The sequence below is a fragment of the Asparagus officinalis genome, chromosome 7 (genome assembly GCF_001876935.1).
Source record: "Asparagus officinalis chromosome 7, Aspof.V1, whole genome shotgun sequence".
Lineage (NCBI taxonomy): Eukaryota > Viridiplantae > Streptophyta > Magnoliopsida > Asparagales > Asparagaceae > Asparagus > Asparagus officinalis.
Window position 1 is genome coordinate 24818848 of NC_033800.1, and position 27934 is coordinate 24846781.

General features: G+C 40.0%; 1 protein-coding gene across 1 annotated transcript in view; it reads left to right on the forward strand.

Annotated features, from left to right (window-relative positions):
- Nucleotides 532–27934, forward strand: part of LOC109846844 (DEAD-box ATP-dependent RNA helicase 29-like) — a 52725-nt gene continuing 25322 nt past the window's right edge. Inside the window, exons 1-3 of the mRNA XM_020416084.1 lie at nucleotides 532–664; nucleotides 3481–4636; nucleotides 4827–4884. Of these exons, the coding sequence (XP_020271673.1) occupies nucleotides 532–664; nucleotides 3481–4636; nucleotides 4827–4884 (1347 nt within the window). The remainder of the gene's footprint in view (nucleotides 665–3480; nucleotides 4637–4826; nucleotides 4885–27934) is intronic.

The following is a 27934-nucleotide window of genomic DNA, read 5'->3' on the forward strand; positions in this document are numbered from 1 at the left end:
TCACGATCTCTATTTTGATCTTGATTTTCATGGCCTCCTTGGTACCGTCTCCTACGACCTTGCTGGAAGTTTGAGCCACCTCGAAAGGAGCCTCTGCCTCTGTAGCCTCCACGTCCTCTTCGACTATCTTCTTTGATAGTCATCTTACTCTGCAAGGCTTGCTCTAGATTCTCCGCTTGATTTGAACTGATATTTATATCTTATTCATAAGCTTGCAGAGAACCTTACAGCTCATCAATAGAAACTTCGGAGAGATCTTTAGACTCTTGTATTGCCGGAATAATATATTTGAATTTAGAGTCTAAAGTCCTAAGTATCTTCTCCATAATTCTTACATCATTAATTGCTTCTCCATTTCTCTTCATTTGATTAGTTATTGTCTGAACTCTACTAAAATAGTCTGATATTGATTTTGTAGCTTTCATCTTCAAATTTTTAAATTCAACTCTTAATGCTTGGAGGCGTACCTTTTTGGCTCTTTCGACACCTTAATAGGATTTTTGTAAAATTTCCCATGCTTCTTTAGAGGACATGGCATTGAAAATCTTCTCAAATGCAGATTCATCTACGCCTTGGAATATTAGGAACAAAGCATTTTTGTCTCTTTTTCTGACCTCCTTCAGCTCATTCTTCTGTGTGGCGGTGAGAGTTACTTCTGCTGCAGGTGACTCTGGTTCAGTGTGGACATTCTCCACGAGCTCCCATAATTCTTGTGAGCCGAGCAAGACTTTCATCTGGATACTCCAGTTGTCGTAATTGGTCTTCATCAACTTAGGAATATGTGGCTAGATTATGTTCGCCATCTCGTATACGAGCACCTTCGAATGGCCCGGCTAGATCGAACCTTTCTCTGATACCACTTTGATGGAATTTGCAAAACACAACCCTCTACACAAAGGAAACTTTTATTGATAGAACACTAGGGAGCACAATACTTGCTCTTACAAGAGCACCTCACTTTCACACAACTTTTTATTTTGGTGAACACTCACACAAGCCTACACTACACACTCAAGCTTTCAAGCTTACTTCTTGCTTGCTTGCACAAATAAGAGCCCAAGACCCCCTATTTATAGTTGTTTAAGAGGGCTAGGAAGTGTGTAGAAGAGTTAATCCTAGCCATACATTAGTAAGAAGTTTCTAGAAGAATAAATACTAGCCATACACTTGTATCTTTCTAGAAACTTCTTGATAGATATTTTGTAGGATGTTACTAGAAAGAAGTTCTAGAAAGTTGTTCTAGAATAATCTAAGTTGGTGAGGAATTCTAATAGGCCCCACTATTCCGCAGCACCCTCCGGGATTTCTCCGTCTCCGGCCTCTTCAACCCCGACGGCGACCAATGGAATGGAAGATCCAGCGCATGCAAGGTCGCCAACATCGAGTTCAATACTCGGTCCCTTCGCGATCTCTGCGCGGAGATCGTTCAGCAAGAGACTGCAACTGAGCTAGCTCCTTCCTCTGCTGAACAAGTGTGCTGATAAGGTCGGAGTTGTAGATGCTCGGGATGTGCTCGGACGTTACGCGTTCAACATTATTTGCAATCCTTCGTCTTAAACAAGAGCAGAATTACTAAAGAAAGAAGCAATTTAAAACTATATAAAACACCCCATAAAGGAAACAAACCAGTCTTAATTAAATTAAAATTGATTATGTTTCCTAGTCTAAATTGATTCTGATTCTAGGTTTATTATTAAAAATAAACTAAATACTAATTATTTCTGAAATCCTACCAAAAATAGGTGTTACTGATGGGATTGTGGGATTGTGCTAAACTGATTGACCCCATCTCGTCGAGATACACAATTTTAATATAAACAATTTGTATATACAATATGTTAGAATTTGCCTTATGCATTGGGAGATATGGTTGTTTATCTGCGGCCAGTCAGTAATTCATCCGTATCCGCACTTGACTCATGAAGGTCCCACTTTTTCATAAATTTACTCGTTATGCGTCATACATCGCGGCGGCAGCACATGTCTCTTTTGTAGTTTATTTTGCTAAATGAAATGTCAGCTCATATTCATTATCTCGTATGCGGTCCCGTTCTGATAAGATCCGTAATCAATATCATAGCGCAAGCCCAAACAAATTACATTCACAAGAGCTTGCTGAGGATCAAAGATCACAAGTTTCCAGCCTTATTATCTAATTAGATGCTGTAAAGTACAAGTAATTACATTCTCGAACTCAGCTCATACGACGTAACATCGTCATGTTGAGCTATACTTTTCAATGTGTTCATGTGAATATCTTTTTGTTTGTGATGCATGTTTGTCGCATCTTACGTTAATATTACCATAAAACAACGAGAGATATCTTCAACCTATACCATAATGGTTTACTACCTTATATTGAACCACTATTTGATGTCTAAGCTAGATGGAAGTTTATACGATATATAATTTATACAAGAAAACTAAGTGGAAGCATCTACAAAAAGGACTAGATATAAAAAAAAATAAGCCAAACTTGAAGATACTTGGGGGATCTTTTGATTCTATATCAACTCATAATGCACAACCTGAAGCTAAAACATAAGAAACATGAAAAACCAAACGCATTGGCATAATAGTATCTTGTATTGTAGGTTATTGCTATTCATTCTAATATGTAACACTCACTATACTACCGTGAATTAATCTAATTTTCTAATTTACACTCAAAGAAAACCACAATTGTAATTACTAATGATCTCTAAACTACTTTTAGTTGGTAATCCAAGCATATACCTAATAGAAGAATTAATAAAGGTGATATACCTATAAACAAAAAGAATCAAGACATAAGTTATCAATCCTAAATTGTATTATTTTATATATCTTCACTTGGAACGCGCACCGAAAACGCAGTATTGATCAATTCGGTAGGAGATCATTATGAAATATTTAAGTGATGCGTTTGAGAAGCAACATTTGTTATTAGGCAGGTCACTTCCCACACGAGACAGTGTCCAATAAATAAAAATATAGAAATGTTAGGGGCACACCCCCAACCACAATCTTAACCACACCTCCTCTCTCTCTATAGTGCATTGGGACCCACATGAAATTGTTTTTTAAAATTTCATATAGGTCCCAATGCACTATAGAGAGAGAGAAGGTGTGGTTGGAATTGTGGTTGACAGTGTGCCCCTATCCCTTCCCATAAAAATGGGCTCTTCTATTTGTCTCGCGGGATGGCATCACGCGGCCATCTCGCGTGAGACAATAGGGAGGGTGGCCCCCACAGCTTCTATTTGTCTCGCGGGATGGCATCACGCGGCCATCTCGCGTGAGACAATTGTGGTTAACTTTGTTTTAGGATAAATTTCATAAGACTAGTACGGTTGTTTATATAGAACCACTAACATTTTGTCATTTGAGAAAACTATCATGAATCAGTAAACTAGCACGTCTTGCAGCAGCCAGGGGAAGTTTGAAACTTAACCTTAATTGTCAATTAATTTACTAAAATGGTTTCATAAATTTATGTAGACCTCCGCCCTAGCCTTCTGGTGGGTGGAGACAAGATGGAAGACCAATTTGAAGAATTGGCGCATAATCCTGACATCATTATTGCGACCCCTGGTCGGCTTATGCATCATCTCGTGGAGGTCGACGGGATGTCTCTTCGCACTGTAGAATACATAGTTTTTGATGAAGCAGACGCTTTGTTTGGCATGGGTTTTGCTCAGCAATTGCATACAATTCTCTCCCAGCTGAGTGAAAACCGCCAAACTTTATTATTCAGCGCTACTTTGCCCAGAGCCCTTGCTGAATTTGCAAAGTCCGGACTCCGTGATTATAAGCACATAATGCTTGACCAGAAAATTAGCCCCGACCTTTCTCTATTATTCCTCACTGTGCGCCCCGAAGAGAAAGTTGCGGCTTTGCTATATTTAGTTAGGGAGAAGATTGGTCTTGACCAGCAAACACTTATATTTGTTTCTACAAATTACCGTATACAGTTTCTGAACATTCTTTTTAGAGAAGAGGGCGTTGAGTCTTCTATCTCATACAGCACTATGGACGCTTGTGCTCGGAAAAACAATTTGTCAAAGTTCAAAGCGAGGAAGACTATGTTGCTTATCGCATCTGATAATGTTGAACGAGGCATTGATATTCCGTCACTTGATAATGTGGTGCACTTTGACTTTCCTTATTCACCTAAGAAGTTTTTCCACAAAATGGGTCGTGTAGCTCGTGCTGGACGGAAAGGTACGGCCTATTCATTTGTGACGCCGGCGGATATGCCTTATCTATTAGATTTTCACATGTTTTTCTCAAAGCCTCTTAGACCTGCGCCAACAGAGGAAGAGGTTCTCCATGACATGGAAGGAATATATTCTAGAATTGATCAGGCACTTGCAAATGGCGAGACAATATATGGGCGTTTTCCCCAGAAATTTATAGATCTTGTTTCTGACAGAGTTCGGGAGGTCATTAGCGGATGTGCAGACCTGATGGCATTACAGAAGCCTTGTGCTAATGGATTTCGTTTACATACAAAGATTAAATCAAAGCCTTCCAGAGAATCCATTAGGAGAGCAAATGATTTGCCTCTTGAAGGAGTGCACCCAATGTTTAAAGCTCTACAGGGATCCAGTGAACTGACGGCACTTGCATTTTTTGAACGTCTGAAAGCATTTAGGTTAGTGTTACTTCGAGTTGATAACACTTCTATGGTTAGTTTGACTTGAATATGCTTTAGGCCTTCTATCATTTTTGGCCATTCTTGGCGTATCCTTTTCCACTGATTATATTTTTTTTTGTATATTGCTACTTACCATGCAGACCTTTTTGACTAATTAATTAATCTTCTATGGATGAAAAATTTTCAGACCAAAGCAGACCATTTTAGAGGCTGAAGGGGAAGCTGTTAAATCAAAGCATTCACAAGTAACATGACATTTAACTTGCCTTTTATCTGAACTGCTACATGTAATGTTGTGCTTTTATTATTTCTTGAATGGTTGCATTTGTTTCTACCACTTGAAGTTTAAAAATAGTAAGCAAAGTCGATCTGTTGGGAAACTTTGATCACAAATGAAATCAGAGCTCAACAATATTCTGGATGAATGATCTACATTCTTATTAAACAAACTTGGCTTTATATGCCTTACAGTAATAACAGAAAAGCTAAAAGAAAGCTCACGTTTAGCATTACATTCGCTAACGTGGTTAGTGTAAATTGAACCACTAACAGTCCCAACTAGCCCTAAAGACTTGGGATTTATTAACAGAAACAAAGAGCACTTAGTAAACTCCTAAAAACAAGCAACAACCCTTCAATCCCTCCCCTAAACTAACTGTGATACACAATTAGTTTAGCTCAGCTGCCTTGCAAATGCCCATCTGACTTCTAAACTCTAGAAAGCATTCAACTTCAATGGTTTTGTCATCACATCTGCAGTCTGCTCCTCCGTTCCACAATGCAATAGCTCAACAGTTCCATTCTTAGCAAGCTCTCTCAAGAAATGAAACCGTACATCTATATGTTTACTTCTCCCATGCATGACAGGATTCTTTGACAATTTGATGGTGGAGCTGTTGTCACACATGACTATGGTACCCTTCTTCTGAACATGTCCCAACTACTTCAAAACTCTTCTCATCCACACTGCTTGACTTGCACACCCGGCTACTGCCACAAACTCTGCCTCTGTGGTTGACAATGTAACAATTGGTTGTTTCTTTGAAAACCAAGACACTGCTCCAGAACTTCAAAGGAAAACATAACAGGAAGTGCTTTTCCGATCTTTTAAGTCACCAGCATAGTCACTGTCCGTGTAAGCAATCAAGTCATCCGAAATCCCCTTTTTGTAATGATTCCATAATCAAAAGTACCCTTCAAGTACCTCAATATCTTCTTGGCAACATGTAAATGAAGCTCTGTAGGTTTCGCCATGTACCTGCTGATCAAGCTTACACTGTACATTATGTCGGGACGAGTTACCGTGAGATACATGAGTCTCCCTACAATTTGCTTGTAATACGATTCATCAATTGCAACTCCATCTTCATCCTTGCTTAGATTGAAACCTGGAACAATCGGACTACATGACTTTCTAGCATTCCAAATCGCTTCAAAACCTCCAGTGCATATTTCCTTTGGCAGATGAAGATACCATCAGATTGTTGTGACACTTCAATGCCGAGAAAGAACTTCAATTTTCCCAAATCAGTCATCTCAAAAGTTTTCATCATTGAACACTTGAAACTACTCATCATCTCTTCATCATCACCAATATAGATTAGATCACCAACATAAACACTTACAATAAGTATTTTACCTTATTTGCTCCGTTTTGTGAAAATGGTCTGCTCATTTGGATATCTTTCGAAACCCTCATTGATAAAAGTAAGTCTCTATGCAGCTGAACCAAGCTCGTGGAGTTTGCTTTAAGCCGTATAAAGCCTTGTGCAGCTTGTAGACCTTGTCCTCACTTCCTTTGATCTCATAACCCCTTGGCTGCTTAACATACACATATTCATTAAGTTTACCATGAAGGAAGGCTGATTTTACATCTATTTGGAATATTTTCCAGTTTCTTTGAGCTGCCAGAGCTACTACCATCCTCACAGTTTCCATTCTCGTCACCGGAGCATAGACCTCTGTGTAATCTATTCCATGTTTTTGTGTGTACCCTTTAGCCACTAAACGTGTTTTGTGTTTCTCAAGCTCTCCATGCTCATTATACTTAGTTTTATAGATCCATTTCACCCCAATTTTCTTGGTTCCAACAGGCAATGCAACCAACGTCCATGTCTTGTTTTTCTCTATAGACTTGATTTCGTTGTCCATGGCCAATCTCCAGTTTACATCCTTCACTACTTCTTCATAGTACAATGGATCACTTAACAACATTAGTGTCAAATTACCTTCATCTTCAGATAACCCGAGACCCTCCCCACTAACATAATCTCTCATCCATGCTGGAGGCTTTCTCATTCTCTTACCATCTTCATTATCCTCAATGTCCCCATTATTTGGAGATACCTCTCCCTCTCTCTCACCATTGCTAGTCTCACCTACATCTCCACCAAAATTTTCAACTCCATTAGTGTTGTCACCTCCCTCACCATTATTATCACCTACTCCTGCTACATCAACATCTCCCCATTCTAAATCTACCAAAATCTGTCCTTCATAACTCACATCCCAATCCCATTGTTTCTCTTCTTCAAATATCACATCCCTACTCACTACTATCTTTTTTTAATAGGATTAAAAAGTCTATAGCCCTTGAATTCCTCACTAACACCCAAAAATATACACATAAAACTTCTATTATCAAGTTTAGTTCTTCGTACCTCCGGCACATGAACATGTGCTATGCAGCAACAGACTCGAAAATGATTAACAGAAGGTTTCATTCCACTCCATGCTTCTTCTGGGGTGATGCTTTTGACTGCCATAGTTGGACATCTATTCAGCACATAATTGCTCCAATTTACCTCTTCCGCGCAAAATATTTTTGGGATTTTCTTCTCAGAGAGCATTGCACGAACCATGTTCATTACTGTTCTATTCTTACGTTCAGCCACGCCGTTTTGTTGAGGGGTGTAAGCAATTGTCAGCTGCCACTTAATACCGTTCTGCTCACAGAAATTATTGAATTCAAGCGAGGTGAACTCGACTCCCCTATCTGTATGCATACACTTGATAGACGAGCCTGCCTCATTCTCCACCATCTTCTTAAAACACTTGAAATGACTCAATGCTTCTGACTTCTCCATCAGAAAATATTTCAATGACTTTTTGCTATAGTCATCTATAAGACACAAAGTGTACCTTTTGTTGCTGTTAGACATGGGAGTGATTGGCCCACAAATGTCTGCATGGATGAGATCCAATATCTGACTTGCTCTCCAAGAACTCTTCCTAGGTAGAGGATCACAGTGATGCTTGCCAGCAATGTAGTCTGTGCACAACTCATCTGAGACAGTAAACTCGGGGAGGCCACGTACCATTTTCTTGCTCAGTAATGTTCTCAAACCCTTTGTTACTTAGATGTCCATATCTGCGATGCCAAAGTTGAGACAGATTCTGTGAGCTTGTGTGAAGACACTCTGTTGGGAATTTTTTAATGAAGTGATTAACTTTTGAAAAGTTAATCAAAACGTGCTCAAAAACTTCTTAAAAAAATGCAGCCATTTTTGAAAGATGAAATACAAGATGACAAACTTATCAAAATTTTGCTGAAAAAAGGAAAAAGTGGTGGGCCCCACCATAAGGAAATTAGGACGTGGGCCCTACATGTATAGTAAAATAATATTATTTTATTAGTGTATAGTATTTTTTCAAACGCTATAAATAAACCCCAAACTCTTCAAAAAAATTCATTCTAAAACATCAATATATGCATATACTATAATATATATACTATATATATATATAATATATATATATATATATATTATATATATATATATAATATATATAATATAGTATATAATATAGTATATATATATATATATATATATATATATATATATATTTATATATATAGAGCAAACTTGTGGTCCACTTTAAGTGGAATCACTAAAACTCTTTAACCCTTAGATGTTTCCTAGAGATCCTTGCATGATGATGAAGGACTTTTTATATGTTAAGAGTGGATATAAAGTTTGCGTGGACACACTATTCACTATCCACCTAAGTTGACACCAAGTTCTACTCTATAATATAATATATATATATATATATATATTATAAAATAGCTAGTGCTCGTAAGAACATTGTCTGGATCGAGAAGGTCTTATAGATCGAGGACATCGTTGCTTGGAACGAGAATGTCTTATAGATCGAGGAGATCGTTGCCTTGACCGAGAGGTCCTATAGATCGAGGAGATATTGATAGTACTGGGTCGGTGCACACCAGAGTACTGTACTGCTGTTCCTGAAAGCAATTTAACCTTGGGATCCTTGCACCGGAGTAGGCTAAATATTACTTTAAGCATAACGTTTTACAAACGTATAGCAGTTGCGTTGGAAAATTTTAAATTACTGCACTTCAGCTTTCTTTTCAGTTTTTACTGCTTTATATCTGTATTATTCCAGATTTAATCACAGACGCTAACAATCTTAAAGTAATATTTTAATCTACCATGGATCCTGCAAGGACTCTTGGAGTGGACTGTCTCAAGTTAGAGAATTTTGATGGATCCAACTTCAACGCATGGCGTCGGAAAGTGATATTGGAGATGCAACTCCTGAAAATCTACTATGTGGTTTCTAAGGAGAAACCCGACTCTGAAGAAGATTCTGAATTTGAAGCCTCTTGGGCTAGAGATGATCATTTCTGCAGGAATTATCTCCTTAACTGCTTGACCGATCATTTAGCAGATGCTTACACCAACAAGCTATCTGCAAAGGAAATCTGGAATGCTCTGAAGGACCAGTACAAGGATGAGGAGAAGCTGTCCAAATCTCATCTCATTGATAAGTTTCAAGATTTCAAGTTCGAAGACGACACTGAGGTTTTGCCTCAAAGTCAAAGAGCTTGAAAAGCTTGTTATGAAGCTAAAAGATAAAAAGATCAGTTTTTATCAAACCTTTATTTCTAGTGTAATTGTCAACAAGTTTCCTTCATCTTGGATGTCATTCTCCACTGACATTCGAAGAAGGAAAAGACATGTGACTATCCGATTTGAAAAGATTCATTCGAATCGAGGACGAGACTCAGACTCGCACGAAGAATGAGTTCATCGCTAAACAGAAGGCGTCTGGTAACATGATGGCTGCTAACTCTGAGAAGGGTAATAATTCATCTTTCAACAAGAAGAAAAAGTTCTTTAACAAAAAGAAGAACCAGAATCCAAAGAGCCTGAACATTCAGAAGGAGTTCAAGAAGAGCGGCAAATGTTTTAATTATGGGAAGCAAGGACATTTTGCTAAGGACTGTAAAACACCAAAGAAAGAAACTACACACAATGTCAATCAAGTTGATTATGACTTTGATCTTTCAGGTAACAACTCCTAACAACAATATCTCTGATTGATGGTTATATACAGGTGCTACTTGTTATGTTTGCTTCAATAGAGATTTGTTCTCTTCTTATGTTGCTGCCAAAGAGAACGTATCAATGACTGATTGTTCTGTATTTTTTTTCTTAGAACCGGGACTGTGGTGCTGACTCTCTTCAGAAAAGACTCTCACATTAAAGGATGCGAAACATGTTCCCTCAATTGTCAAAAACTAGTCTCTGGAAGCCTGCTATGTGATGCAGGTATGAGGCTGGATTTTCAAGGAGGTAAGGTTGTATTATCCTTTAAGTAAATATATTTTGGCAATGCATATCGTACTGATGGCATGTATAAGATCAGTACTATTGCACCCAACTTGGTTATAAATGAAGTATCATCTTCTGTTTACTTTCCTGTATTATGGCATAATAGGCTAGGATATATAAATTATAGAAAATTATCAAGCATGGAGAAATTAGGATTACTTCTAAAATATGGGGGTAACAAACCTGAGAAACGTGAAGTTTGCACGCAAGCAAAGCTAACGAGGAAGCCATTTTCAAGTGTCACAAGGAGCACCAACTTGTTGGATCTGATTCATTTAGATACTTGTGATTTCAAGAGCTTTGTCACTCGTGGCGGTAAGAATTACTTCATCACCTTCATTGATGACCATTCTCGCTTCTGCCATGTTTACCTGTTGAAATCTAAAGATGAAACCTTCAGCAAGTTTGTCGAGTTTCGGACTCAAGTGGAGAAGCAATTTAGACTTCAGGTGAAAAGACTCAGGAGCGACAGAGGAGGAGAGTATCGATCTAAGAAGTCGGAAGCATATTTTAATGAGCATGGAATCATTGCTGAAACTACTGCTCCGTATTCTCCACAATTTAATGGGATTACAGAAAGAAAAAATCGCACATTGACCGAGATGATAAATTCGATGCTAATCACATCTGGTTTACCTACCTGTTATTGGGGAGAGGCTTTACTGATGGCAAACTGAATTCTGAACAGAGTATCATATTTCAAACTTAATAGTACCCCTCATCAGTTATGGTTGGAATATCCAGATTCTTTGGATAATATCAAAGTGTGGGGTGTCTCGCATATGTTCGAATACCAGATATCAGAAGGCCTAAGTTCGGACCAAAGGCAAACAAATACGTGTTTCTTGTCTTTGCTGGAGATAGCAATGCGTATAGGTTCCTGGACCTTGGAACCAACTCCATCATTGAAACTCGAGATACAGAATTCTTTGAGGATAAGTTTATCAAAGATAAAAGCTTATTGCTCAAAGATATAACAGAGAATGCTAGTACGTCAGATGCATAAGAGGAGTCAGTTTCGTGAGAAATCGAAAGTGACAATGATGAAGAAGTTACTGAAACACCATCCAAGCGTGTCAGGAGATAGAAAGATTTTAGAGATGACTTCATCACCTATAATATGGAAGGAAACCCACAGACTTTTCAAGAAGCAATGCAGTCAACAGACATTCTTCTGTGAAAAAAAACTATAGATGATGAAATAAATTTATTGATCCAAAATCACACTTGGGAGCTGGTGGATGGGCCTGAAGGTGCAAGGCAATGTTACATTAAACGTTGGGCGCTTCTAGGCGTCGGACTTGGCCTCCAGCGTTTAGTCGCCTAGGCGGGCGTCTAAGCGGTTTCTGGGCGTTTTTTTTTCTTCATTTAAATAGTGGTTGATGAGGTTTTGTTGAAGGTCGGAGGAGGTAGTGGTGATGTTCATATTTGGAGGTTAATGGAGTTTGGAGGACGTGTAGGCTACGGCACATAAAATCACAATCAAGACCTACAGGGTGCAATCTACGTAAGCAGACAATGCTCCCCTAAACGCTTATAAAATCTAGGTGGGCAGCCTAAATACCGCCTAGGTGCTAGGCGCTAGTTAGGCGGTCTAGGTACCGTCTAGGTCTAAGCGTACGCCTAAGCGGACTAGGCGGAGGTTTTTTAAAATAGTGGTGCAAGGCCTATCAGTTATAAGTGGATCTTCAAGAAAAAGCTTCGTTCCGATGGTATTATTGAGAAGTACAAAGCAAGACTGGTGACAAAAGGATTCTCTCAGAAAGAAGGTATAAATTTTTTTGATATTTATGCACCAGTTTACAGGATCACTACCATCAGAGTGCTTATCGCATGGGCGGCGATTAAAAGGTTCGTCATACATCAGATGGATGTGAAGATTGCCTTTCTCAATGGAGATCTCACAGAAGAGATCTACATAAAAAAACCAGAAGGACTTGATGCTCTTGCTGGTAAGGTTTGTAAACTTGTTAAGTCTTTATATGGACTTAAGCAGGCACCAAAACTCTGGCATGAGAAGTTCGATGGGTTGTTCTCAACAATGGGTTTCAAGTTAGTGAATCTGACAAGTGCTTATACATCGAGATCACTGAAGAAAAGGTGGTGGTCATCTGCTTCTATGTGGATGATATGCTCATCTTCGGGAGTGATTTGAAGATAGTAATATCTACCAAGAAATTTCTTTCAACACAGTTCAACATGAAGTACTTTGGAACTGCGGATGTGATTCTCGGAATCAAAATCATATACTCTGAAGAGGGTATTAGATTATCCCAATCTTATTATATCGAGAGCATGCTAAAGAAGTATGGCTACAACGAATTGCCAGAGCTATCAGTGCTATAAGATTATAATAAGAAGCTTCGACTAAATACTGGAAGACCAGTAGAGCAGCTGAGCTACTCAAAGATCATTGGGAGTCTCATATACGTGATGAGCTGCACAAGGCCAGATATTGCATTCGCTCTAGGAATGCTTAGTAGGTTCACAAGTAATCCTGAAAAGCTTTATTGAGATGCTGTCTAGAGATTGATAAGATACTTGAAAGAAACTACAAGTCTGGGCCTATTCTACACTAGATATTCGGATGTAATCGAAGGCTATTCAGATGCGAGCTGGTGTTCAGAACCAGATGAGTGTTTTCAGCGAAAGTTGACTCCATTGTTAATTCCATTAAAACTTTAATGTGTTTACAGGAAATTAAAATAAAAATAAATGAAAATACAACTCTCGAGAAAATAACACAAAAATTATTTATCAACTCCTGCTTTGTGGGACTTTGCCTGTGCCGGGAGTGCTTTGGCTCGTTGACCACCGATTCACAGATCGTGAGGGTGTTTGGGGATCTTTCCTTCGTTTATCGAAGTAAAGATTTGAAAGCGAATATCTTATCGAAAATAAGCAAAAATTACAACTCTCGAGAAAATAACACAGAAATTGTTTATCAACTCCTGCTTTGTGGGACTTTGCCTGTGCCGTGAGTGATTTGGCTCGTTGACCACCGATTCACAGATCGTGAGGGTGTTTAGGGATCTTTCCTTCGTTTATCGAAGTAAAGATTTGAAAGCGAATATCTTATCGATGTAAGATGTTCACTCTTCTAAAGATCAAGTCAGAGCTTAGATCTCTAGGAATCACCAAAAGCTTCTTGAGGATGTTTGTGAAGAAGGAAGACTCTCTCTCTTGCTCTAAATCACCAAAAGCTCAAGCCTCTATGCTCCAATCTGCCCTCTGTCCTTTATTTCATGCCTAGGGAGGTATTTATAAGGGTAGGAATGCACAACAGTAGAAATTGGGGCAAAACAATTGACCAAGAAACTGTTCTTTGGCCGTTGCAGTCGACAATGCCGCAGCTATTGGCGCAGCAGTATGGACTGCCGCGGCCAAAGAAGCAGTTCCCAGCACGTTTCATCGTGCTTGAAACTGTTTTCCCACGACTTTTAACCACATTTTTCGTGGTTTAACTGCTTGTCCACGTCAGCACACGTTCTATCTCTGATATGCCGCCACGTGGACTTCAAATAATCATCATATAACTGCCTCGTAACCGCCATAGCACGCCCTATAATAGCCGCTACACCTTAGGCTGTCGCGCCTTAGCCGCGGCACGATATGCTGCCGCGCCTTAGCCGCAGCACCATATGCTGTCGCGCCATGGCCGCGGCACCATGATCTGCCGCGCCTGAGCCGCAACATCAAGCGCTGTTTGGTTGTGTGTACATGTTATCTCATTTCCTTTGAATGATTCCCCCTGATTAAGAGAATGGCGTTTATCGCCTTTTCTTTGTCTTGAGTAGTATTTGGATGTCTGTAAGCATTTTTTTGACGCCTACAGATACTCCCTTCAAAGTATCTCAGACTCATCATTTTTTTGAGAGGAGTATGGGACACTTTGGATATGATAAGTTTTCATTGCAATTTCTTCAGTACTTTGTTGAGGAAATTGCGTAGAATGGTCTGTGAATGGCTTCAATCTTTGACCAATTTCTTCAGTACTTTGTTGAGGAAATTGCGTAGAATGGTCTGTGAATGGCTTCAATCTTTGACTTCTTCATCTTTTAGCCTATTCAGTGCTTTGTAGAATAGCTAAGATTCCTCCGGTGCTGCGTTTATCGCGTGGCCGTTGTCGAAGTCTTGAATTAGAACTGCCGTCGAAAAATGGAGAAATAGTTTATACTCGTATACTATATTGGAGTGCTCGGGAAATAGTTTAACCTCATATACCCGTTGGGAGGTAATCAAGTTATTCTTAAGAATATTTTGAGTAATATTCTCCAGAAACTTCCTGTTGAGGGTAGGGAAACAGTTTAGACTCGTGTACCTATTGGAGTAACATGGTCTCTTTTTTATTGGTAGAGATGAACCCAATGACTGAGAGGAAGAATTTTATATTCTATCTCCTGGTCTCTTTTTTGTTGGTAGAGATAAACCCAAAATCGGAGAGGAAGAATTTTATATTCTATCTCCTGGTCTCTTGTTTGTTGGTAGAGATAAACCCGAAATCGGAGAGGAAGAATTTTATATTCTATCTCCTGGTGTAAAGGAAACTCGAAGTGGGATCTCCACTTAGAGAATCTGGATTGGTTTGAATAATCCTAACTGTCATAAGGTTTGATTATTCAATTCAAAAGTTGACCTTTCGCTCGCAAAATGAATCGAAAGGATATTTTGGTTGTGGTCCTAACTGTAGTAAGGTTTGACCAAGTGGGAGTTTTGAGACGATCCTAACCGTTTAAAGGTTTGATCGTTCAATTTGTGGACTTCTCGTTCATGAAAGGAATCGAGAGGGGATTTTGGCTTTGGTCCTAACTGTTTAAATGTTTGATCAAATAGGGGTTTGAGACGATCCTAACTGTTTAAAGGTTTGATCGTTCAATTTGAGTGGACCTTTCGTTCATGGAAGGAATCGAGAGGGGATTTTGGCTTTGGTCCTAACTGTTTAAAGGTTTGACCAAGTGAGTGTTTTGAGACGATCCTGACTGTAGGAAGGTTTGATCGTTCAATTTGTGGGTCTCTCGTTCATGGAAGGAATCGAGAGGGGATTTTGGCTTTGGTCCTTACTGTTTAAAGGTTTGACCAAAATAGGGATTTGAGACGATCTTAACTGTTTAAAGTTTTGATCGTTCAATTTGTGGACCTCTCGTTTATGGAGCGAATCAAGAGGGGATTTTGGATTTGGTCCTAACTGTTTAAAGGTTTGACCAAAATATGGGTGGAGCTGTCGTCTCGTAGAAGTCTAAGAAGCAGACCATGATTGCACAATCATCGATGGAATCTGAGTTCTTCGCACTCTGTGCTACAGGAGATGAAGCTGAATGACTCAGTTGTTTTCTTCGAGATCTTCCATTGACAGAATTGCAAGGCACAATTACTATCTATTATGATAATCAAGCGGCAAGTGCTGTGGCAGCGAACTCGATGTTCAATGTAAAGAAGCAGACCATTAGTCTGAAGCATGGTTATTTGAGAGAGCTCATCTGTCAAGGAGTCATCTCTGTGATTGACGTCCGATCTTCAGAGAATGTGGCTGATCCTTTGACTAAGGGTCTAAAAAAGAACATAGTCGAAAGGACGTCGGTCGGAATGAGTTTTAAAGTTTTGTAAGTCTTACAAATACTTACCATTTATATCAAGTTTTTAGTTCAAAGCTTAATGCTACTAATAACAAGATAAATGGTTCAAAAGTCAAGTAAGATTTATAAAGTTTGGTGAGTCTTACAATTACTTACCATTTATATTTAGTTATTAGTTCAAAGCTTATGCTACTAATAACAAAATAAATGGTTCAAAAGTCGAGTAAGATTTACAAGTGAAATTCTAAGGAGGTTTTAAGTTTTTTGGATTAGTCGGTGTCTAAGACAAGATTTAATGGTTGCATAACGCGCTCCGTAAGGAACGAGGTACTTAATTGATCTTTGATCTCCCTCTAGTACTATCCTTACCTGGCTGAACTAATCAGGTAAAATTTTGATCTTTTCACTTAGAATCCTATCATGAGAGATGATAATTCTTAAGTCTTAATGAGTTCAAAGCATTTCGGATGCGGGATGTTTGATAGGAAACATGCCTAATGAACTCACCTATGCATGGGTGGAGATTTGGCAGTCTCCTATGATGTCTTGCGAAAAGATACCTAGAGCCCTAGCAGAAACCAGGACATGTACAGGGCCATAAATGTGCAAAGGCAAAGGCAAGGCAAAGGCAAAGGCAAAGACAAGTGTGGTTCAAAGTGAAAACTACCACAGATAAGTTTGATCTTGTGTAACCACTGGATTTTTAGACATGTGCTGGTTCAAGTCTCTGCGACACCATGCATCTATCTTTTATTTAGTTGGTCTAAAGGGGATCCAAGTTCTTGTGACATCTTTCTTACGCATAACGATTGAAACAAACGACACCGTTACACGACACTAGTTTAAAAAACTTGTGGGGGATTGTTGGAAATTGTTTAATGAAGTGATTTAGCTTTTGAAAAGTTAATCAAAACGTGCTCAAAGACTTCTTAAAAAAGGATGCATCCATTTTTGAAAGGTGAAATACAAGATGATAAACTTGTCAAAATTTTGCTGAAAAAAGGAAAAAGCGGTGGGCCCCACCACAAGAAAATTAGGACGTGAGCCTCATATGCATAGTAAAATAATATTATTTTATTAGTACATAATATTTTTCCAAACGCTATAAATAAACCCTAAACTCTTAAGAAAAAGTCATTCTAAAAACAACAATTAATATATATATATATTTGTTGTAAAATAGCTAGTGCTCATAGGAACATTACCTGGACCGAGAAAGTCTTATAGATCAAGGAGATCGTTGTCTAGACCGAGAAGGTTTTATAGATCGAGGAGATCGTTATCTTGACCGAGAAGGTCTTATAGATCGAGAAAATCGTAGCCTTGACCGAGAGGTCCTATATATCGAGGAGATCTTAACAGTATTCGGTCGGTGCACTCCAGAGTACTGTACTGCTGTTCCTGAAAGTAATTTGGCATTGGGATCATTGCACCGGAGTAGGCTAAATATTGCTAAGCACAACGTTTTACAAACACACAACAACTGAGTTGGAAAATTTTAAATTACTGCACTTTAGCTTTATTTTTAGTTTTTATTGTTTTATATCTGTATTATTCCAGATTTAACCACATGCGCCAACACACTCATCGTGTTGTTGCTGAGACATCACTTGTGATTGAGTAAACAAGATGAACATCCTATTTGCACTCATGTTGGCCTCAATGATCAAGCCCTTGTAAGGGTGGTAGATCTTGTATATCCCTCCCTGAATCAGAATCGCCAAGCCTCTCTCTTGAAGTTGCCCTATGCTCAAGAGATTATTCTTGAGTTCTGGAACATAGTATACCTCGGACACAACATGGTTGATCCCATTTAAGAGCAGCTTCACACTCCCTTTGCCTATCACATTCATTCTGGTGTTGTTTCCTAACCTGACAAAGTGCTGAAAACTTTCATCAATCTCGCTGAACATGTCTCTATCTCCACACATGTGATTGGAACATCCTGAATCAAGGAACCATGCATCTTTCCTTTAGCTCCATTCATCTCTACGTAGGACATCAATAGCATCTCATGCCCATCATCAAGTTCGGCATAGTGGGCTTCTTTGTTCGAAGAGGGACACTCATACTGAAAATGGCCCAGCCTATGACACTGATAGCATTCAATTATAGGTTTATTGAAACTGGTACTACCGCTGCCTCTTCCTCTTCATCTACCCCTACAAGCAACACGGCCTCGTCCTTTGCCTCTCCCTTCTTCAAATGCAACCTTCAAAACCTGTTCTTCACCACTAGTTTTCCGAAACTTCTGTTCATGCACAATTAAAGAGCTTTGAAGTTCATCCACAGAGTGACTATCAATATCCTTTGACTCCTCTATGGAGCAGACAATGTAGTTAAATTTCTTTGTGAGAGAACGTAGAATTTATTCCACGATCTTCACATCCTCCATCTCTTCTCCATAAACTCATCTTGTTTGCCACCGTCACGACTCTAGAAAAATACTCTGTCACTCCTTCGCCAGACTTCATCTCTAGGGTTTCAAATTCTCGTCGGAGAGCTTGAAGATGAGACCTCTTGACCCTTGCATTTGTTGGTCCACCTCACGTGGGCCAGCAAATAAGAGAGTGGAGGTCACGTGGGCCAGCAACCAAAAGAAAGCAAAGAAAAAAATTGGCAAAGAAGATGTCGGCTGCCGAAGGCAAAGAATTTTTCTTCTTTGTGGGACCCATGCTTGAAAAAAATGGAAAGGTATTAAACGATCAGCGTAACTCACGGTGAAATTTGAGGAGAGAGGAGGTTGATCTCCTCTATAAATTGAAAATCCCTCATTCAGTTCAACATCAAAAAATCAAGGAGAAACAAAGTGTGAGAGCCTAAGAAACATAGAGTTTTTCTGAGAAGAAAAATTGAGAGTCAAATTATGATGTTTTATCCACAAATTAAAGTTGTGTTGTTATTGTATTTTTGTGAGAGATCCACCTAAGGGTGAAGTGTGTAATCCCATTATTATTCTAGTGGAAGTTTAAGTGGCCTACGGGTCCTGTGGTTTTTACCTCATTTTGGAGGGTTTTTCACGCTAAAAATCTTTGGTGATTTATTTTTGTCTCATTTAATTAGAAAATTATTCTGGGATTTCTCAATCTTTCCCAACAAGTGGTATTAGAGCAAGGCAGACTCATGAGGTAAGAGAAGGAGATCATATACATATTATACCACACTGGTATATACGTATACACGGTGACTACTCATACATACATCACTATTCATGTGGGAGCACTATTTATCACCGGAGCACTATTCATGCCGGAGCACTATTCATGACACTGTTCACAGGTACTATTCATTGATCGGAAAATTTCAAGCTTGGCAAAACCTGTTGACTAGCGATTCAAATGGAGGAGAACACTAACACCGACAATATGATCAAGCTGACTGCATTTAATTATGCAATTTAGAAGCCGAAGATGAAGGATCTTTTGTACATTAAAGATCTGTGGAAGCCAATTGTAATGCCAAAGGAGAAAATAGTGACTACAACGGGCGACAAAACAATTAGCACCTCGGAGGTCACATCCGATGCTGACTGGGTCTTGCTAAACCGAAAGTATGCTGCTCAAATCAGACAATGGATCGACAAGAGCATTTTCCAAAATTTTGCTAATGAACGATGCTCATGTTCTTTAGCAAAAATTGGAGAAAATGTATGCAAGGGCAACCGCACAGAATAAAGCTAATTTGATGCAACTATTAGTCAATTTGAAGTATAAAGACGAGAGCAGCGTATCGGAACACATGAGCAAGTTCCAAGGCATCATAGATCAGCTCAACTCTATGAAAATGATCGTAGACGATGAGTTACAAGCACTTTTGATGCTGAGTTCTCTACCGAAAAGTTGGGACACTCTAGTTGTGTCAGTTAGTAACTCCGCTCCTGACGGAAAGCTTACCATGAACATGGTAAAAGACAGAATGCTGAACGTAGAGTCTCGACGAAGAGAAGAAGGATATGCTTCTGAAAATGAAGCACTTGTTAAAGAAAGACATGACAAGCAAGAATAGAGAGGAAGAAGTAAAAGTAAAAATCCCCGTAACCAAAATTAGCAAAGAGGATGGTCGAAGTCCAGATCGAGGCATGACAAGAAGTGTCATCATTGCGGCAAGCCAAGGCACTTCATTCGAGAATGTCGAAAGTTAAAGGCAGAACAATCCAGAAATCAAAAATCAAAAACCCGAACAAATAACACTGCAACTGTCACCGAAGAAAAGTTGTCATTGTTCGAGATGCTGATTATATCAATCTTGCATGTCAAGACTCCATATGGGTAGTTGACTCAGGTGCTTCCTACCATGTCACCTCACGACATGATTTCTTCTCAACCTACACTCAAGGTGATTACGGACAAGTGAGGATAGGAAATGATAATGCATCCAAAATTATCGGCATCGGTAATGTTTATTTAGAAACTAACATTGGATGCAAGTTACTTTTGAAAGAAGTGAGGCATTTTCCTGATATCCGCCTCAATTTGATCTCCACCGGAATGCTTGATGACGATGGCTACAATAATTATTTTGGTGAAGGAAAGTGGAAACTTACCAACGGCAAACTGGTAGTAGCCAAAGGCAAGAAAGATACAACACTTTATCTCACAGAAGCCAGGTTGTGTATAGGAGAAGTAAATACCACTCGGAAAGCAGTTCCCACCGAGTTATGGCATAAACGGCTCGGCCACATGAGTGAAAAGGGTCTCAAAATTCTTTCCAAGAAGGAGCTCTTGCTAGGAATGAAAGGTATACCCTTACGTACTTGTGTTGATTGTATTATGGGAAAACAACACAGAATTGCATTTCGTAGTTCCCCACCATCTAGGAAGGCAAATATTCTAGATTTAATACACACAGATTTCTGCACAATGAGTTATAAGTCACTAGGAGGTGCTCTTTATTTTGTGACCTTTATTGATGACTACTCTAGAAAAGTGTGTGCCTTTGCTTTGAAAACTAAAGATCAAATGTAGAAAATCTTTAAAGAATTTCATGTAAAAGTTAAAAGAGAAACTAGCAAACGTCTGAAGTGTGCATGTGCGGACAATGGTGGTGAGTATTGGGGACTATTCGAGAAGTACTGCAGAAGTTTCGGCATCAGGTTAGAAAAATCGGTACCAAAGAGACCTCAACACAACGGGGTCGCAGAAAGAATGAACAGGACCATTTGTGAAAGAATCAGATGTATGCTGTTAAATGCAAAACTACCAAACTTTTTTTTGGGGGAGGAAATGAGGACAACAATCAATTTAATCAACCTTTCTCCATCAGTTCCACTAAACTACGACGTACCAGAAAGAGTCTGGACGGGGAAAGATGTTTCTTACAAACACTTGAAAGTATTTGGCTGCAGAGCATTTGTTCACATCCCAAAATACGAGAGGTCTAAGCTGGATGGAAAAGCTAAGTAATGTATCTTTTTGGGATATTCCCATAAAGAGTTCGGCTACAGACTCTGGGATCCTATTAACAAAAGGATTATCAGAAGCAGAGACGTAGTGTTTCTTGAAGATCAGGCGATCGAGGATTTTGAGAAACCCGAGAAGCCACAGTCAGATGAAATTCTAGTGAATCTGAAACCAGTCTCTCCACCAACAAATTCTGATGACGGGGGAGCTACACCAGATACCGATGATGTTCCACTAGCTCGCAGTCCAGAACCAGAGCAAGCTCCTGAACAAGTCCAACCAGAAGCACAACTAAGGAGATCTACTAGAGAGCGACAACACGTAGATATTCTACTAACGAGTACGTGATGCTCACCGACGGGGGAGAACCTGAGAGCTATGGCGAAGCTATCACTGACCAGCACAAGACTGAATGGTTAAAAGCCACGTAGGAAGAAATAAAATCTCTACATGAGCACCACACATTTGACCTGGTGAAATTACCACAGGGAAGGAAAGCTCTCAAGAGCAAGTGGGTGTACAGGATCAAAAGTGAAGAAGGCCGCTCGCAACCACGTTACAAAACAAGACTAGTTGTGAAAGGATTTGAGCAAAAAAAAGGCCTTGACTTTGATGAAATATTCTCACCGGTGGTCAAAATGTCTTCAATCCGAGTTGTTCTTGGCTTAGCAGCTAGTCTCAATCTAGAGGTTGAACAACTTGACGTAAAAACCACATTCTTACATAGTGATCTTGACGAGGAAATTTACATGGAGAAGGCCGAAGGTTTCCAAGTCAAAGGGAAGGAGAAGATGGTATGCAAACTAAAGAAGAGTTTGTACAGTCTGAAACAGGCACCTATGCAGTGGTACAAAAAGTTCGACTCGTTCATGAAGAAAAATAAGTACAACCGAACGACGGCTGATCACTGCGTCTTCATTAAGAAATTTTCTGAAGGTGATTTTATCATTCTTTTGCTTTATGTTGATGACATGTTAATTATAGGTCAAGACTTCGACAAAATGAACAAGTTGAAGAAAGAGTTGAGCAAGTCTTTTGTAATGAAGGACTTAGGACCTGCTAAGCAAATTCTTGGCATGACGATTACTCGCAGCAGGAAAAATCGAAGAATCTGGCTATCTCAAGAACGGTATGTTGGAAAAGTTCTTGAAAGGTTCAACATGAGCAAAGCTAAACTTGTTAGTTCTCCACTGGCAAGCCATTTCAAGCTTAATGCGAGTCAGTGTCCTTCAAGTGAGGAGGAGAAATCAAAGATGAGCAAAGTGCCTTATGCATCGACGGTTGGCAGTCTAATGTATGCTATGGTATGCATCAGACCAGACATTGCTCATGCTGTAGGCGTTGTGAGCCGATTCCTATTAAATCCTGGAAAAGAACATTGGACAGCAGTCAAATGGATACTCAGGTATCTCAAAGGTACTTCCAGTCATTGTTTATGTTTTGGTAATGGTAAACCTATATTAGAAGGATATACAAATTCTGATATGGCTGGCGACGTAGATACAAGAAAGTCTATATCCGGGTACCTAGTAACATTTGCAAGGGGAGCTATCTCATGACAATCACAATTACAAAAGTGTATTGCCTTAAGCACCACAGAAGCAGAGTACATCGCAATCACCGAAGGTTGCAAAGAGATCATGTGGATGAAGAAGTTCCTACAAGAGTTGGGTCAGAACCAGGAAACTTATATTCTCTATTACGACAGTCAGAGCGCAATTCATCTTAACAAGAACTCGACCTTCCACTCAAGGTCCAAACACATCGACGTGAGGTATCATTGGATTCGTGATGTGTTGAAAAATAAACTACTGCAAGTTGAGAAGATTCACACCAATGACAACGGAGCAGATATGATGACGAAGACTCTGCCTAGAAAAAAGCTTGCTATCTGCAGAGAGATTGCTGGTGTGGAGGAGCCCTGTCCCACATAAGGTAAGGGGGAGATTTGTTGGTCCACCTCACGTGGGCCAGTAAATAAAAGGGTGGAGGTCACGTGGGCCAGCAACCAAAAGAAAGCAAAGAAGAAAAATTGACAAAGATGATGTCGGCTGTCGAAGGCAAATAATTTTTCTTCTTTGTGGGACCCACGCTTGACAAAAATGGAAAGGTATTAAACGATCAGCGTAACTCACGGCGAAATTTGAGGAGAGAGGAGGTTGATCTCCTCTATAAATTGAAGATCCCTCATTCAGTTTTAGCATCGAAAAATCAAGGAGAAACAAAGTGTGAGAGCCTCAGAAACATAGAGAGTTTTTCTGAGAAGAAAAATTGAGAGTCAATTTGTGAAATTTTATCCACAAATTAAAATTGTGTTGTTATTGTATTTTTGTGAGAGATCCACCTAAGGGTGAAGTGTGTAATCCCATTATTGTTCTAGTGGAAGTTTAAGTGGCCTACAGGTCCCGTGGTTTTTACCTTATTTTGGAGGGTTTTCCACGCTAAAAATCTCTGGTGATTTATTTTTGTTGATATTGTGTTAGGAAAGAATATATGTTAGGAAATAATATATATATATAGTATATATTTTATATGGATGTTTGGAAAGAATATATGTTAGGAATCCAAACCCTAAAATTCCCACCAACACCGACGAAGAAGAGCCGGACCAACCATCAGATCTAGCGGCTTCGCCTCCCTCCCCCTTCCTTCGTTTTTTTTTTCGGCCCACCCTCCACCATGTCTCAAACATCCAAAAACACCGACGAACCTGAATCCTCCACCAACGTGGTGGATAAACCCACCAAGGTGGATACTTCTTCACCATACTACCTCCATTCAAATGATTCTCCGGGTAGTTTGATCACTACCACTATTCTGGTTGGCTCTAATTATGAGGAATGGTCGAGATCTTTTCGGCTTTCTCTTGTTTCCCGACGTAAGTGGGGATTTATTGATGGCTCCATTGTTAAACCTGTTTCCGCTGCACAGATTCTTGACTGGGATTGTGTTCAGGCTATGCTGGTGCAATGGATTTTGAATAGTATTGATTCTTCCCTGCGGAAGACGATACCTTATTTTGAAGAAGCGCGTCCTCTGTGGGCGTTACTGAAGAAACGTTTTAATGTTGGCAATGGTCAGCGCAGACAGCAGATCAAGAAGGCGTTGTCTCGTTGTCGTCAGTCCAAGACTATGTCAGTTGCAGAATATTTTGGGATGTTGCAACCATTATGGGATGCTTTGGCTACTTACAATCCAGTCCCTGTTTGTCGTTGTGGGAAGTGTGAATGTGACTTGGGGGAATTATTTCAGGCTCGCTTTGATGAAGAATGTTTTCATGATTTTTTGGCTGGCATCAATGAAGAATTATACAGTAATGTACGATCTACTCTTCTTGCACAAGATCCTACACCTACTTTGGATAGAGCATATCAGGCAATGTTGGCTCAGGAGACATTGCGATTGGGGAATCGTGTTGATGCTGAACGTGATGAAGTTATGGCCATGGCTGTTCGTACTGCACCCTCAGGTAACCGTCGATCTGATTCGGGTGACAGATCTAAATTTGTGTGTACCTATTGCTCTAAATCAGGCCACGAGGAATCCCATTGCTTTGCAAAGAATGGGTATCCCGACTGGTGGCAGGCGGAGCGTGGGGCTGGTGCACAGCGCGGAGGTGGACGCGGACGCGGGACTGGGTTCGCGGCTGGATAGGGTCGTGGCAGCGCTGGCGGAGCTGCCAGGCTCGGTAGAGGGACAACGGCAGGCAGGGGCGCCGAGGTGCGTGCAGTGCAGGCGGGTTCGAATGTCTCTGGTGAATCCCCATTACCTGGTATGTCTACTGAACAGTGGCAACAGGTTATTGGAATTTTTTCCAAGGCCGTTGCTACTACTTCAGATGATCGCTTGATGGGTAAGTACTATGCTAATTCCTGGATTATCGATACTGGAGCTTCGAGTCATGTTACTGGAGATATGAGTTTATTATCTAATATTTGTGAGATGCCACCCTGTCCTGTTGGTCTGCCTGATGGCAAGAAGGCTATTTCCACTAGTTTTGGTTCAGTGCATTTTAAATGTGGATTGATTTTGAGTCGTGTGTTATTAGTACCTGAGTTCAACTGTAATTTAATTTCTGTGTCTCATTTGTCTGATGACTTGGATTGTTTGGTGCACTTCACAAAAACTCTTTGTGTTATACAGGACCGCAGCTTGAGGACCCTGATTGGAGTAGGTGAACGAAGAGATGGACTTTATTATCTGCGGGATGACTCAGGAGTGTATGCGCATACAGTTGATGGAGGTGATTTGGTGGATTTGTGGCATAGGCGTTTGGGGCATCCTTCAGAGAAAGTAGTCAGGTCGTTACCTTTTATTTATAGCACTAGTCAGTCTGCTAATAAAGCTTGTGGTGTGTGTCATCAAGCTAAACAGACTAGAGATAAATTTCCAGTTAGTGTGAATAAATCTAAGTGCATTTTTGAGATGTTACATTGCGATCTTTGGGGTCCCTATCATACTCAGTCGTCGTGTGGTGCTCGTTATTTTTTGACTATATTGGATGATTTTTCTCGTTCAGTGTGGGTGTTCCTTTTATTTGATAAGTCTGAAGTAACTCGATTTTTCAAATCATATTTTGCTATGATTGAAAGACAATTTGATGCTGTGGTAAAAATTGTTCGGAGTGATAACGGGACAGAATTTAATTGTATGAAGAAATTTTTTTTCGAAAAAGGGATTTTATTTCAATCATCGTGTGTTGGTACTCCTCAACAAAATGGGAGAGTAGAGAGGAAGCACTGTCACATTTTAAATATTGCTCGAGCACTTAGATTTCAGGCAAATCTACCTATTAGTTTCTGGGGAGAGTGTGTGTTGGCTGCTGTTTACCTTTTAAATCGTACCCCCACACCCTTGCTTGATGATAAAACTCCATATGAAATTTTGTTTGGCATGTCACCTAAGTATGATGAACTTCGTATATTTGGTTGTTTATGTTATACCCATAACCAGAGGTCTAAGGGTGATAAATTTCTGAGTAGGAGTCGAAAATGTGTTTTTGTTGGTTATCCTCATGGGCAGAAAGGGTGGAAGTTATATGATCTAGACACGCATGAATATTTTGTTTCGAGAGATGTGGATTTTTGTGAAACTAGTTTTCCATTTGCTGCTGAGTCGAGTACTTCTGTAAAGCATTCCTTGGTTTTTCCTAGTGTTCCTGAATTGGATGATCAGGAAATTAATTTTGAAGAACAGGGGGGACAGGATGGGGTTACTGTGTGTCCAGGCACGGTGCAACCACCGCCACCTGCACACGGCAGCAACCCACCCGAGGCAGGGGGTGGACGGTGATGGTTCAGCGGCATGACGGGGGTCCGAGTTGTTGGAGGGACCTTCGTTGTTGCCTTCGGATACTCTGGCTGAGCCTGTTTCTGAGTTAGCAGAGTCGAATACTAGTACTAAGGAGATTATTAATACTGAGGAGATTGGCAAGGGAAAAAGGAAGAAAGTGCCTTTGACTAAGCTTCGTGATTATGTGACTAATACAGTGCAGATAATAAGTCCGGTCTCCTCGCCACCTGCCTCAGTTAAGACCTCAGGTACTGCTTTCCCTATAACCAGTTTTGTGAATTGTAACAAATTTTCTGTGGGACATAGAAGTTTTCTTGCAGCCATAACTACAGGTACTGAGCCCAAGTCCTTTCGAGAGGCTATGGAGGATGCTGGATGGAGGGAAGCCATGCATAGCGAGATTCGCGCTCTGGAAGAGAATGGGACTTGGGAGATGGTTGATTTACCCCCTGGAAAGCGGGCTCTAGGGAGCAGATGGGTGTACAAGGTGAAATACAATTCAGATGGGAGCCTGGAACGTCTCAAGGCACGTTTGGTCATATTTGGGAATCACCAGATTGAAGGAATCGATTACACTGATACTTTTGCTCCTGTTGCTAAGATGACTACTGTTCGTACTTTCTTAGCTGTAGCAGCTGTAAAGAGATGGGAGTTGCATCAGATGGATGTACACAACGCATTCTTACATGGAGATTTAAATGAAGAGGTGTATATGAAATTGCCACCTGGATTTCATGGGCATGCTCCAGGGAAGGTGTGCAGACTGCGCAAATCTCTGTATGGTTTGAAGCAGGCACCTAGATGTTGGTTTGCAAAGCTAGCAGGAGCGTTGCGTACGTATGGTTTTACTCAGTCTTACTCAGACTATTCATTATTTGGTTATATCAAAGGGAAAGTACAGATTAATATTCTGGTATATGTTGATGATCTGATTATTTCTGGGAATGACTCGGTTGCACTGTCTGAATTTAAACAATATCTGAGTAAATGTTTTCATATGAAAGATTTGGGTATTCTCAAATATTTCTTGGGGGTAGAGGTTGCTCGAAGTGCAGAAGGGATTTATTTATGTCAACGTAAATATACTCTAGACATTATTTCTGAGACAGGACTTCTTGGAGCAAAGCCAGTTTCTTTTCCAATGGAGCAGAATCACAGGCTCAGCACTTCTGAGAGCGCGGACTTGGAGGATCCCGAGGCGTACCGTCGGCTGGTTGGACGGCTTATTTACCTGGCTTTTACTCGACCAGATCTGGCTTATTCTGTTCATATTTTGTCTCAGTTCCTTCAGGCACCAAAGCAGGATCACTATGATGCAGCACTCAGAGTGGTTCGCTATTTAAAGGGATGTCCTGGACAGGGGATTTTGCTTCGAAGTGATTGTAATTT